The 14893-nt window shown below is 47.4% G+C and overlaps 1 protein-coding gene across 1 annotated transcript; it reads left to right on the top strand.

The window, feature by feature from the left end:
* mcat (malonyl CoA:ACP acyltransferase (mitochondrial)) lies at positions 1-6787 on the top strand. Its single transcript, XM_069192854.1, has 5 exons — positions 1-115; positions 306-805; positions 1887-1974; positions 3496-3713; positions 6164-6787. Exons 2-5 carry the CDS (start codon positions 377-379, stop codon positions 6563-6565), a joined length of 1137 nt encoding a protein of 378 aa, XP_069048955.1. The 5' UTR covers positions 1-115; positions 306-376; the 3' UTR covers positions 6566-6787.
* Positions 6788-14893: the final 8106 nt, after the last annotated feature.

Below are 14893 nucleotides of genomic sequence, written 5' to 3'. Positions count from 1 at the left end.
GTCACTGCCGGGCATGCGTGACCAAACAACATGGCGGCGCCCTTGGTGACTCGTGGGTAAAACCTATCCGAGGTGGAGGGAGATTTTATGCTGTGCAACCACATGGATGCTTGTAGTAAGTAAATGCATTACTGCTCTGGGGGGAATGAAGATGATCAATTATCCCTTGGAGGTTTCAGAACGTTCCACAGATCTTTAAAAAATTATTATTTTAGAAACGTATCCTTGGGAGGTGAATCGCGGTTAATTATTTATCAGGTGGCGGAGCCTGTCTAAAAACGTGTATAAACTCTCTTTCTGAACAGGGCGGCGACACTGAAGGCTGCCCTCCTCGTTTTGGCGACACAGGAGGCCCGCAGACGCGTCTGTAACAGACATGCGGTGGTGGTGCAGGGCTCTGTTTCTGCGGGCGAGAGCGACGCCCGGGAGAGAGAGTCTCGGGTCTCTCCGAGCGCTGTCCGAGTGCCCGACAGGTCCCGTACAGGGCGGACAGCCCCCGTCCGCGGCTGAGCTGCTGGACAGTGCCGAGCTGGGAGACGGGAAAGCCAGGAGGAAGCCCGGCGAGTGCTCGGTGCTGCTCTTCCCCGGCCAGGGCAACCACTTCGTGGGGATGGGCCGAGGACTTACCCAGTATCAAAACGTCCGGGACATGTTCGGCGCCGCCGAGAAGATCCTGGGCTACGACCTGCTGTCCCTGTGTCTGAACGGCCCCGAGGAGGAGTTGCTGAAAACCGTGCACTGCCAGCCCGCCGTGTTCGTCACGTCGCTGGCGGCCGTGGAGAGGCTGAACCACGAAAACCCTGCTGTCAGTGTTCCCATGTGACGGTACATTTACTTCCTCCACTGAGCCGCAGTGCGCGCTTCTGCTTGAGTTCAGTGATGTGCCAGAATGTGTACAGTCTGGAGTCTTAATGCAGAAGTTTCAGCTGTTTCTAGCGGTGAAGGGTTTGTACGGCAGCGGTAGAGGTTTTGCCGTATATGTATTTCCACTTGAGATTGACACGAGGCTTAGTTAATTCATCTGGCTGATGCTTTTACCCACTTACACAGCCTGGCATTGTACTGCAGAACTGTCAGTGAAGCGCCTTTCTCAGGGGTACGATCTCAGGATCACTTTACTGGCCATATACAATTTCTTGTATGAGGAATTTGTCTTTTCGCAGACCCCAGCTTGCTCTCCATGAGACACACAGACAGGGAGAGAAGCTGGGGGTCAGAGCGCAGGGTCAGCCATTTATACAGCACCCCTGGAGCAGCTGGGGTGAAGGGCCTTGCTCAGGGGCCCAACGGAGTAGGATTCCTCTGCCGGCCGCAGGATTTGAACCGGCAACCTTCCAGCCACAGGCGCAGATCCTGAGCCACAGAGCCACCTCTCCTCCAGGAGCTGTTCTCCTCCGCTGTACTGCATCACAAAGTGTATTTTAGAAAGGGCAAGCCATGCTGCTCTTCTTACAAGCCAGCAAAGTGAGCTTGTTTTGAATAATTCCTTGCGTTTTATATAGCGCCCTCCATCCCGAGGGACCGCAGAGCCCTCCGTACACAGTAGGGTGATCAAATTGTGAGGCCTTCTGCACCAGCAGCCTCGCTACACAGCGGAGGAGAGAGAGAGGCCGCTCCACCAGCCGAGCTCGAGGGAGACCAGGGCGGGGTTGAGCCGGTCCGCCTGGGCTGACGGCTCTGCGCGGTTTGGAACAGAGCTGTGGGCTGTGCACGTGTGACGTCTCTGATGGTGATGCTGTGGTTGGAAACGCAGGGAGGGATTTTCAAATTATAGCACCAGTCGTCCTTTCAGCGGGGGACGATCGGAGGTGGAAGCTCACCCCACGCGCTGTGCGGGAGACGCGCCTCTGAGCTGAGCTGAGCCGCCGGGCTGTCGTGTTTTCCAGGCCATCGAGAGATGCGTCGCCGCCGCCGGATTCAGCCTGGGGGAGTTTGCCGCCCTGGTGTTCGCGGGGGCGCTGGATTTCGCCGAAGGTAAGAGCAACGAGAGGATGGGTGGGTTTGAGCTCGCCGTGTGCGGCGTGGAGCTCTGGCCGCGGAATCGAGGCTCGGCCACTGGGTCGTACCGTGAACCCCTCCCGGGCAGGAGCGCGGTGGGCTGGAGACCCCTGAAGCAGACGAGCGCGGATCCTGGTTGGTTGCAGTGCATGTGGCTCAGCTTGCTTCCTTTTCCTCGGGGGCTCCCAAACAGTGCTAATCCGCAGTGCGGGAAAGCCGAGTTACACAGCTACAGCCTGAGGCTACTTTCCATAACACCGCGGGGAGTCCAACTCGCAGTGCGATGGGAAACGAGCGGGAACATTCCTTTTCTCACTTAACATAACTTTAATAAGCAAGATCCCTAGATCTTTGATTGGATTGGTCAACATATCCTTTTTCTTCGGCGTTCTTTGGAACAGTGTTTTACTAAACGTTGTTTTTTCTAACAGTTTTAAGAAAACACTCTACGAGCATTTGTAGATTTGAAGTAAAAAATGGCTGTTGTAAAAGAATGGCTGCAATAAATGCAATACAGCTTGCAGCACTAAATTTTTTTGGTTTCTGCTTCATTGATGCACAGCTTGTGCTTTGAATATGGGTTTTTTGAGAGACGTGGGTCAGAACTCTACCAGAAGGCTACCTGTGACTGCTCTGGCTGGGTTTTCTAGCTCTACAGGATAGGTCTGGTTCTGATTAGTGTTCTGTCTGTATGACTGTTGCATTGCTGCAACACTGATGTTGTTTAGTCACATTTTGCATTAAGAGTACCAACTGCTCTCTTTTTTTGATCTGTGTGTGCATGTTCGTAGGCCTGCGATTTATAGGAGAAATGCCTCTGTCTTGTAGTTTTTGGAGATGTTATTATGGATACAGCATTGGTTGCTATAGTCAGGAAGGTTACAATACAGGCCAGGTCTCAGCTGGTCAAAGGGTAGCTTACTTTAAATCAGTACCTTATCAGTACAGATAAAGTAAGTCATTGTGGACAGATTTGTGTTATTGTTTAGAAACAAGGAATTTTCAATACTGGGATAAAACCTTCAAATCTGTTGTTACAGAGGCCTTAGGTAAATAATGACTAACTTGTATACAGTACAAGGGGCATTTAGAATGTGGATTATTTGTCTGTAATTAAAAATAGCATGAACAGAGGAGGAATGAGGCTGTTGAAATAATTTAAATGCTAAAAAGAACAGAATGGAGTTCAGTCACAATTCTGCAAAAAAAGTCTGCCTTTATTATTTAAAGGTGAGATGTTCCCCTCTATGCTTCCTCGTAACCTAACCTGTGGAGGTGACCTCTTAAAAACCATTTTCTTTAAAGACTTTGTCCTCGCAGTCTTTAAGATTTAACAGCTAGGGTTACCCTTTGGTTGAGCTCAGTTGTATTCTGTTGAACAAACGGCCGAGTGGCCATTTCGGTCCACTCGTCAGCTGAAACATTGCTGTGTGTTGACTCGGTTTTAATAACTGTGCGTTATTTCCGGATTGCTGATTTCTTTCTCCCTCGCTGCAGCTCTGTACGCAGTAAAGGTCCGCGCCGAGGCCATGCAGGAGGCGTCGGACAGGATCCCGAGTGGAATGATGGCGGTCCTTGGGAAGGCACAGGCTAAATACGGCTACGCCTGTCTGATGGCCCGGGAGCACTGTGAGAGTCTGGGGATAGAGAGCCCGGTGTGCTCCATTTCCAGCTACCTTTTCCCAGATGGCAGAGTGATCGCAGGGCATCTCCAGGTACAGCATTTTGACGAAAAGACTGTCTTTTAGGAAAGCGTGCAGATAGGCGTCTGCCACAAAGCTTCAGGTGAGAAGTGATTATGTAGTAAATTCTGTCATGTATTGGGATTCAACGTCAAATTGCTCGTAATCTTATTATTCAAGGTCAATGATGAAGTAGATTGCAGGTAAAATGGCCTTGAGGTTTCAGACAGAAGTGGAAGGTGGTTTCCTCCTGCAAGCCGATTGTGTGAAAAGACAGGAAAAGGCTTGTGAATTTAATATGCACAGTCCTGAACTTGATCACTGATGCGCGCGTCATTTTATGTTTTATTCAACCAGTCAAGAAAAAATAAATCCTCATTTACCGTGATGACCCACTGACGCAACTTTGCATCTGCTGAAGCAGCATGAGCATGGGGCACTTTACTCATCTGAGCCGCAGCAGTTTCTCACCTGGGATTTGAACCCACAACCTTCCGGTTTTGAGTCGGGAGATTGAAGCACTCCCCCCTGTACCTCACCGTCCTCTCATGTCTTCACAGCATGTCGTGTTCCTCCTGACCCCTGTGCAACCTCTGAACACGTTCTTCTGTATAATACATGGGACAGCTTGGTAACTTCTATAGACGTAGTGGTGCTAGGAAGTTTGTGAACCCTTTGGAATTTTCTGAATTTCTGCATAAATTTGACCTAAAATGTGGTCAGATCTTTATCTAAGTCATAAAAATAGATAAAGAGAACCCAATAAAACTCACAAAAGGATATACATTTTCATTCATATATTGATCAAAATGATCCAACATTCTTTGTCGGAAAAAGTATGTGAACCTATGCTTTCAGTAACTGGTGAGTTCAACCAAAAGTTTACAGTAACTGTTGATCCGTCCTGCACATCGGCTTAGAGGAATTTTAGCCCATTCCTCCTTACAGAACTGCTTCAGCTCAGTGATGCTGGGGGGCTTTCTTGCATGAACTCCCCACTTCAGGTCCTGCCACATTTCTATTGGATTAAGGTCTGGACTTTGACTCGGCCATCCCAAAACGTGAAATTTCTTCTGCTCAACCATTCTTTGATAGAGTGACTTGTGTGTTTAGGGTTGTTGTCTTGCTGCAAGACCCACATTCTGTCGAGCTTCAGTTCACAGACGGATACCCTGACATTCTCCTGTAGAATGCTGGTAGAATCCAGAATTCATAGTTCCCTCAATGGTGGCAAACCATCTGGGTCCTTTGGCAGCAAAAAAGCCCCTCACAATGATCCTGCCCCCACCGTGTTTCACGGCTGGGATGAGCTTCTTATGTTGGAATACAGCGTTTGGTTTTCGCCAAACAGCGTTTCTCATTTAAGCCAAAAAGTTCTATTTTCGACTCATCCGTCCACAGAACATTCTTCTAGTAGTCTTCTGGCTTATCCAGGTGGTCTTTAGCAAACTTTAGACGGGCAGCAATGTCCTTCTTGGAGAGTAGTGGCCTCCTCCTTGCTATCCTCCCATGCACACTCTTCTTGTTCAGTGTTTGCCTGATGGTGGACTCGTGAACACTGTCGTTAGCCAGAGCAAGAGAGGACTGCAGATCCTTAGACGTTGCCCTGGGGTTCTTCGTGATCTCCCGGAATATTATACGTCTTGCTCTTGGAGTGATTTTTGTTGGACGACCACTCCTGGGGAGAGTGACAGTGGTGTTGAATTTTCTCCAGTTGTACACTATCTGCTGACAGTGGAGTGGTGAAGCCCAAAGTCTTTAGAAATCATTTTGTAATCTTTTCCAGCCTGATGAGCATCGGAAGCTCTTTTTCTGGGGTTCTCAGAAATCTCCTTTGATCGAGGCATGGCATGCGTTCACAAACCAGCGTGGTGAAGACCAGACTTTGGTAGTGAAGGCTCAGGTTTATGTTTTTTAAATAGGGCAGGGCCACCCAAACTTACTCATCCCATTGATTGACACTCCTGACTCTAATTATCCCCTTAACTGAACTGATAATCCTAGAGGTTCACATGCTTTTTCCGACAAAGACATTTAATGTTGGATCAGTTTGATCAATAAATGAATGAAAAACTATATCCTTTTTGTGTGTTATTTGTTTTATTGGGTTCTCTTTATCTATCGTTATGACTTAGGTGAAGATATGATCACATTTTAGGTCAAATTAATGCAGAAATTCAGAAAATTCTAAAGGGTTCACAAACGTTCTAGCACCACTGTATGTGCAAAACATTACTACATATGTTACTTGTTGATTCCTTGCATCAACACATACAACCCTGAACTTCTTAAATGTGGAAGGAAGTTCCTTTGCAAAAAATGTGAGGAATTTCCCTGTCTGGAATGTTCCACGTTTGTGAGAGCACTATCAGGCCAGCCACAGCGGTTATTGACCTGTTGTTTGTTTGGCAGGCTCTTTTGAACATCCAGCCAAAGATTGAAACTCTTTTTTTGTTTTAGAGACTACTTTTTCTTCTTTCCAGGCACTGGAATTCTTGCAGAAGAATTCGAGGAAGTTCAGCTTCCTGCGCACAAAGCTGCTGCCTGTAAGCGGCGCGTTTCACACCGCGCTGATGGAGCCGGCCGTCGAGCCCCTGAGGGAGGTCTTGAAGAAAGTGGAAATAAGGAAGCCGGAGATATCCGTGTACTCCAACGTCGATGCCAAGAAGTACATGCACGGCCAGCACATCCGGCGCCTGCTGCTGAAGCAGCTGGTGTCCCCGGTCAAGTGGGAGCAGACGGTGCACGCCATCTACGAGAGGAGGCAGGGCGCCGAGTTCCCCGAGACGTACGAAGTGGGCCCGGGAAGGCAGCTGGGATCTGCGCTGCAGAAGTGCAATCTGAAAGCCTGGCAGGGTTACAGGCACATCGATGTTGTAATGTGACCTTCCCGCCCGACACTGGGAGAGCTCCTTTCCTTTACCCGGATCGGTTTTGTTTTGTTTTTTTTCCAAATCCTCCAATCCTCTTGAAAAGGATCTACAAGCGTAGGTCCCCGATGGGTGTCATTTAATTACATTTTACCATGTTAAGTTTTATGATCATTGCTAAATGAATTAATAATAGTATTAGTTTCTTGTATATAAAAGCTGTTCTTAGAAAAGCTCCAGGTTGCTTGGAATGCTGTTTTTTGTTTTCTTTGATGTGCATTCTTTACAAATTCCTTCCCCGTTGTTCTGGTTTAAATTGCTTAATTCCAATTAGTTGCAGTTCAGTGAGCTGGGTAAAAATACAGTGTGTGTGCGTGCTGTTCTTTGGCTACCTTTAGCACTGCTTTATTAGAAGGTGACTGTTAAAATAATGATGGTGCAGCAAGTGGTATTTAATGCAACACAAAACTGTCCGAGACTCGGCAATATACTTTTAATTATCTGACATTTGCACCTCGCATGGACATTCAGGGCTCCCATCCATAAACAGACTCTGCAAACTCTCTTGCGTTTCTCACCCCAGAACAACTTGAACTCTGTCCAGGAGGAAGTGACAGATGTGTTCCACCTTTCCGCACACAAAGGGTCAAGCAAACGCACGGTCTAAAGTAAACAGACTCGTGCTTCATGTAGGAAAGAGCCTGCTTAGCTCTTTCAGTGACTATAGCTTTATTGTTTAAAGAGAAATGAAACTATTCTTTAATTAAAACTAAGAAAATAGCTTTTACCAGAGATCCAGAGAAATCTACCCTGCTCTCAATGTTCCATTTTATTTTTAACTTGAGTAATTTTCTAATGGAAATCTGCACAACTAGAAGATGCTAAGAAAATGAAATGGTTTGGTGCAGGAAGTATAAACGCAAAAATATCCAGAAATTCCAAAAGCAGACATTACAATGTGTTTTTTTTATTAAAGTTATATAAAATTTAGTTTAGCTTTACAGAAGGAAGTCCTGCATTCCTTTTAATTTTACTACAGACACCATAAAATACATAAAGGTCACACAAAGATACAAATATATCTAAAAAAAAAATCTTTCAGCCAGTGAACCAGAATTATAATTACGTAGACTGTTAACCAGTAGCAGCCTTTCAGAAAACTCATTTTCTTGCAAAGATTTAGAAAACGCAGTGTCCCAGCACTTGGAATTTTAATACACAAAAAGGAAAATAAAGGAATGAAGTCAAATTTAAATAAAAGCATTAACCTCCTTGCCGATAATGCTGTTCCAAAGTGTGTCAGTCACAGACCTGCTTGTGACTCTTCAGTGCAAGTGTCCTCCCCGCCCGGCCCTCTAGAGCTCAATGCAGACGGCCGCGGCCAGCAGGATCACGGCGAGCGCCCCCGCGGCCCAGCCGCTGCAGGCGTGGCTGGGGTGGAAGTGGGAGACCTGCGACCCAGGACGAAAGAAGAGTGAACAACAGTGGGGAGCCAGGCCTGCTCCATCCCGGCACACACCCCCTGCTCCCTCCAGGACAGCGCGTCCATTACTGCTACACTCCCCTCCCTCGTGTGCCCTTAACCAGGTTTCTGCGATTCCAGTTCCGGTTGTATCCTGCATCTCCTGTAATTTGTTTTTCCCCGATACCAGCCTCTAGGCAAGAGCACTTAATTACCGGATCGCTTGTTTTGTTTCTCCTTCTCCCTTCTCTTGGCACAGTAGTAAAAAACATCGCTTTGCATGACGACATCGTTTTGAAACGACATCGGGACCAAGTGCCCCAAAATTAAACGTCACTGCTGTGCCTTTTGAATGTACGCGAGGGTCAAGATGACCAGCACTCTCACCCAGCTCCTCCATCGGCTGCATCTCTGGGCTGCTGGAGCCTCTGCTCCCGAAACCAGGCACCTTTTGATCATTCCGAACATGGATCTTGCGCCCACATGGAAGCCAAAAGGCGATCTTCTAAAATGAATCAATTTTAACAATTGCAATGGGTCAAGACCTTGATTTATTCTATAAACGCAACTGAAAGATACATTTGCAACCTCAAAAGCATAAAACATTTGAAGCAGGGTAAGATAAGCCCCATTGTAGATGTCACTATGACTGAACAGTAGAGATTTATTCACAGGCTGTAAGTACTCTTGGGCCCTGGGTTTGATTCTGGCCTGGGAGGCCCGATTGTGTGGATTTCTGGTCCTGGTGCTTCGGTTTCCTTAGCTTCTCAAGGACATGCTCATCAGCAACACAATCATGTGCAAGCTGTGATGGACTGGTGTCCTGCCCAGGGTGAAGTCCTGGCTCACACTCCAGTAAGAATATCTGTTCGAGTTGTGCAACTTACGACTACAGGCACTTTAAAATCATTTTTGATGCTCTGCACTGATTCCACTCGCTGAAGGAGAGATCGGAAGAAACTCTGTGCTTGCAGGATGGCTCTCCAGTCCAGTCCAGGAGAGAGGAAGCAGTATTTGGGGAAAAGCAGAATGGAAAGAGATGCAGGGTCAGGCACTGCTTCAGAGCAGTCTCCTGACACAACCTTTTGTTTTACCTGTAGACGGAGAGCAGTAGGTTTGTTGCAACATGATTTGCTTGAAGACCACTATTGTCAAGTATACTAATGCACCAACAGCTCAGCTGCAGTAGAGAGCATTTTTCATGCAGGTAGCAAACGGAAACTATAAACACAAAAAAGGTTGTATACAAACAGCCCTCCAGAACAGTGTGTATCTGCTAGCGTCACACTCCTCCCCACCATGCCCTGTTGGCCATGTTTCGACAGTTCCAGTTCCCGCTACAGTTTCATCTTCTGAGATACTAGCCTTTAATTACCTGATCACTAGTTTCATTTCTCTCTTTGGTTCCCCCTTTGTGTTTGCTCCCAATGTAAACCTTCATTTTGACTTCTCCCTCCATCTATCCTATTTGTCTCCGATATCCGTCTTGGGTGGAACAACAAAGACGAGGTTTCTCTTACATTCTTAGCTTTGGAAGCACTGTGAAACTGGACTGCTGTTTACTAAAATCAGTGAAATTTCAGAATATTATTTCGGATATGTTCCGATTGCATCCATGCAAATCCATCTTCTATTCTACGAGCACAGGCAAAGCAGCAAAGCGGCAAAGCCACCCTTTCCTCGAGGGTCCAGAGCGCACAAGTTCCGGGACGGATTCTGAATTGACAGGTGTAAATTCCATACAGGTGGGCTCCCAGGAACAGAATCAAACTGGAGAAGACCCTCCCACCATGAGGGTTCTGATCTCAAGGGCACGGATCGCCAGTCTGAGTTTTTCTTTTTGATGTAAACCTACAAACCATTTCTTTGAAACTCGGAGTTCACACACACCTCGAAGGCTGTCCAACATGCACGGCTGTGGGCGTGGGGTGCAACAGAACACTTAGGAAGTGCCCACTGTAACGCTGATTGAGCTCGTCGCCGATGACTGCTAGCTGTCGCCCAATGTGCTGAGCAGCACTGAGAAAAGAGAAAACCAGAATTATTCTCCAAAAGACCCCTCAGTGGTTGGCTCTCGACCACCTCATCCTGCAAGTCACTGATCAGAGAGGGTAAGAGGTGACCCATAGGCTGGAGGTTGCCAGTTTAAGTCCAGGCTGTACCACAAGACATCGGTGTCTGGACAGAAGCCAAGCCTCGCAGTTTTCTTAATGAGCTCATGGGACAAATGGGTAGAGGCATCTCATGTGCAGTCGGCTCAGTCTTCATCACCGAGCGTCATGAAGTGATCACACACAGATTCACATCCGGTGCAGAAAATCTTAGTAATCTTTGAAAAAGGTGTATTATTTTGTTTCCAAAACAGTCATCTTTCCAAATAAGGAACTTATGCCATTTAAAAGCTCATCAAATCATATCGAACAGCCCTGGACGAAAGAAAAAAGCTCTTATTTTTCTGTACCTTATATCCATATCTGAGAGAACTCTTTCTTCTGCTTCGCTGGGGTGGAGCTGGGAGGAATTGCTTTTACAGGATTCTCCTGCTTCGCCGCTCATGGTGTATCCAAGTCAAACAAAAACCCTGCGTCTCAATTTCTGCAAAAAGCAACATGTTTTATGAAGCGGCCAGTAAGAAGGAAAGGTAGGGTAAATGAATATAAAAATGTTGCCATTTCCACCCCCCCCAATAGCAGATCAGTAATACAGAACATTAAACACCCCCCCAGAAAGTGTGATATTCACATTCCCGGTAATTCAAATTAATTCAGAATGTTCCCAGTCTGCTACTGAACACAGGCCTCACGCCAGACATTCATAGTAGCAGATGAAAGCAGAAGGGACAGTACGAGGCTACCTTACTGTGAAAGGCCAGCACCGGCAATGACTTATTACTCTGGAAAAGGTGAAGATGATCCCTCTGGAAAAACAAGCAGAGGGACAAGACAGGCATTCAAATGAAGGCAACAGATCTCCACAGAAAAGGCGGCAAGCACTGGTTACATTTTAACTTCGCACTTGAAAAACCCAAGGGGCCTGGCTTAACCACAGAGATCACCACCAGGAAAAGTGCTCACAACTGGTGACCAGCACAAGTTCATATCCACTTTGCAATTCTTGACCCCAGCTTTCCAGAACACATGTCCTTTTAAAAGAGACCTGAAATCCTGTTTATGTGAATCCTAAATTAATTAATAATGTAAATATAAATTGATCTTGGCTAAGACTCGCTTGCTGTGCTGCGCCGTGCCTTCATCTCTGGGTCCTTAAAGCTCCAACTTCCTTTAGAGAGCAGAGGTGACATCATGCACTGGCAAGCAAAGCAGGTTTTGTCATTGAAAGAAAAAAAAGCACACAGGAGCCTGCTGCACAGCTCACTGTTGCTTCTCAAAGCAAACCCCTCCAGCAGCCAGCACTGGAGTTCATTCCATAGTTTCGATATGGGACGTCTTTACACAGCGATCACTGCACTGTTTCAGTTTGTACATTTTCGGTTTCTGTTTGGGGAAAATCAGCTTGCCCTCCCCACCCTCTCCCTCCCTGCTTGCCCGGCACTCTTTCGGGTGCACTGGGCGAGCCCCGAGTCGCCTCCAGACTGAAAGGGGGTGTCTGGTCACAAACCTGCAGTGTGACAGGAGCCAAAATCGGACTTTCCGAACGATGTTCAGTTTTCATCGAAGGAACCAGTAAATCTGGAAGAGGAGGGGTAAATAAACAGTGTTTTGGCCGTCGAGCCTTCCTCAGGCGGCTGACTCCTCCTCTTCAGAGAGGAATTCATATTTATTTGTTCCTTTACCAACGAGCGCTGGGACAACTCCCCACTCAGACCTTAGTTTTAGCTACAGTATAAACACTGACACTGTGGTGTGATCAGGACACAGTATAGCTCTTGCAAAACACAAGAAAGTGAGAATTTGCGTGACTTCCTGTGGATATCTGCACAGGCCATCCAATACCGGTTCGAGCAGCCGTTTTGTAATCCTGAAAAAACATACTGCTAAAAATGTCACTTTTTTAACAATTATCAACAATTACTGTTACTTACTGTACAGTAAAATTTTAACAATTTTTAGATTGTTTTCTGAACCAAGCTAAGTTATATGTCTCACAATGATTCTACATGGGACAAGGTTTTCTTCATTTAAGAAATTCCAGTTGCCGATTGTCATCATTTTAATAGATGCATACCATTTCGCATTTCTTTGATGACAACAATGAATGAACCAAGACATTCTTAAAAAGAACAGCTGTAAAAAGCTATTTGACATAAAAAAACGCTTTAATTTGTAAACAGGAGTATTGCACGCCAACACGTAGGGGCTGGGCTTTAGAGAATATTACACATCCCGGGGCCAGGGCATGCAAATTCCACATTTCCATTAAGCAAATGAACCAGTCCTCCCCTGCAGAACAACAGCGCTATCGACGCCGAGGCAGCAGAAATGGTTTCCGTGTATTAACAGCCTCGACAATGAGAATGAATAACCTGGATACCACTGGAGATTGAATCCTGCTCTTCCAACAACAGCGCGTCGGTGATCACACCCGAAAACTAAACAAGGCACCAGGGCACCGTGCCGCAGGAGCAGAGCCGCTGGAGACTGGACCTGCAGGCGCCGCAGCAGCGGGGACTCCGGACGGTCGCGCCCCGGAAGGCCGCAGTGTGGCCAGGGCTCCCTGCTCGGACCCTTGGGCAGGGTGCATGCCTACACCAGAGGTCCCTGCAGGCGCACGTGGCTGCAGCTGTGGATGAAACACTGCACAGCGAGGCCAGAACCTCAACACGGCCAATGTTGCCCACACTCCACCCCGCCGCCTCGTCCCGCAACACCTGGGTGCGAACCCGGGTCTCCGGGGGGTAACGCCACAGGGAACCAGCTGAGGCCCGGGAGGGGGGAGGGGGCGATGACGTCACCCTGTCCAAACTAGCTCCGCTACAGAGGCGTGCTGCTGCTCCTCGTTCCCTCCCGCCCCAGCGGGTCTGAACGTGGACGTGAAGCACCAGTTTGCTGCTGCAGCATTGATCAGAAAGTGCCCTCACATTCTCCCTTTCAGATACGTTGACGATTAGAAGACAGCCTGTGAAATGGACCGATGACGTCATGTGTGTGTAAACAGTAGCCGTGTCCCTCAAGAGGGCTCTTCATAGCTCCTGCTCCCTTTTATGGGCTTTCCCGTGTTATCTACCTGTACACAACCATACATGTACATTGCTGGCCGCTGCGGTCTAACATTATTTCTAGGACACAAATAGCTGCTGACCTCCAAATGAAATCATAACTGGGTGATCTCTTCTCATGCTGTTTGATACTGGTACATTTTCCCCTTCAGAATTTGTCATTTTTAATAAGCGAGTTGATAACATTTTGTAACATTACAGTTCATTTGCTTCGTCACGTTTGGCAGTGTCGTCATGAATTCTAACGGGCACTGAATGCTCTCCGACTGACACCTTACAGTGAAATATAACTTCTCCTCCGTCCTCAGACAGGACACCAGGAGCCACGACAGTTGATTTCTCGACACTGTCTTGTTTACTTCTAGCTCAAACCAACAGTATCCACACCGGAGGGATAAGGCATATGATTAATATAAAAGTGTAACTGTCGTTTATAGGCAGTGGGAAAAACATACAATAAACGATAACCTTAATTATCAGTAATCCAAGATGATAATAACGTCTATCAAAATAGAATAAAAACATAACGCAACCAATCACATTGTTCTTCCGAAATCTGAACTGAACAGAGATCCGGAATTTGCGCCGCCTGAGCACTGAAAAGCGGACTGAATCGGAGGGTGAAGTCAGGAGATACACGTTTTAAACCTTTTTGAAAATATCGTTTAGCTCTGCGGGGCGTTTAATCGAAACGCCGCCTCAATAATGGACAGCAGCCCGCTTGATCCCGGATGATGTCACCTTTCCTAAAAGGTTCCTTTGCAGAAATTAGTCTCGGAAAATACGGAAAAGCTGAGAAAATTAAACCGCCGCTGCCTCAAAGCAACTTATATGATCCTGTAGGATCAGACTATGATGCCGTGCGCGCTACCTCGATCCATACTGCGGCGTCATGCGGTCACCATTACTGACAACAAAAGCAAACAGGTGCTGAAAAGGCAACACAGCCGCCTACCTGCTTTCTTCCCAAAGATCCAAGCGGACGCCGCCCTACGACACGAGAGAGAACATTTTATTATCGCAACAGACTGCGGCAGGGCCCCAGAGGTGATCACGATTCATGTTTTTAGGAACCGCATAAAAGAGAAGGTGGCGTTACTTACAGCAGCGTCCTTTAAAACTGCTTGCTAAGTGACTGAGACAGCACCTGGGCTCGCACGACGGTGTCACGGAGTCCACGCCCACGGCGGCACGCTCCGCCAGAGGGCGAGCGCGCGCCCTGGCCCGGCTGGCCGCGGGCTGTACTGTACCGTCTTCTCTCCACGTCTGTAGTATCGTGCCTCTGTCATTCGGACACCGACTATATGCCTGATGCATCAACACCAAGCGATTCATATTCATTTTGTACCTTTTTACACCGCCTGCTGCCCTCTCGCCCTCCAGCTCTCCACTGGCAGCCCACTGGAGCCCAGCAGGTGTGAGCCTGGTCAGTACCTGGTCCGTGCTCCAGCAGGACCTGTGCTCCAGCGCACAACAGCGGTGCCTCAGCCCTCGAGTTTCTAACGGCGTGTGCGCAAAAGAATTTCAATTTGTGCAAAGTTCCCCCCCGCGACAAAAACTTGTGCGCACCAAATAGAGTGGGTGTAAAAATTGTAAACCTGAAATTACTTTTTGTTAATATAGTCATTCTCATAGAAGCATAGAGATCCAAAAGACCAGCGACTCAGCGAGCCCAGTCATAGAGACTGAGTGTGGAGCGAGTATG

Source organism: Lepisosteus oculatus, chromosome 7 (assembly GCF_040954835.1).
Source record: "Lepisosteus oculatus isolate fLepOcu1 chromosome 7, fLepOcu1.hap2, whole genome shotgun sequence".
NCBI classification, from domain to species: Eukaryota; Metazoa; Chordata; class Actinopteri; order Semionotiformes; family Lepisosteidae; genus Lepisosteus; species Lepisosteus oculatus.
This window is presented reverse-complemented; position numbering and strand designations above follow the sequence as displayed.

Coding starts and splice junctions, on each gene's coding strand:
- mcat (XM_069192854.1), top strand. CDS start 377: ATGCGGTGGTGGTGCAGGGCTCTGTTTCTGCGGGCGAGAGCGACGCCC. Junction 806..1,886: donor TGAACCACGAAAACCCTGCT/GTCAGTGTTCCC, acceptor CGTGTTTTCCAG/GCCATCGAGAGATGCGTCGC. Junction 3,714..6,163: donor TGATCGCAGGGCATCTCCAG/GTACAGCATTTT, acceptor TCTTCTTTCCAG/GCACTGGAATTCTTGCAGAA.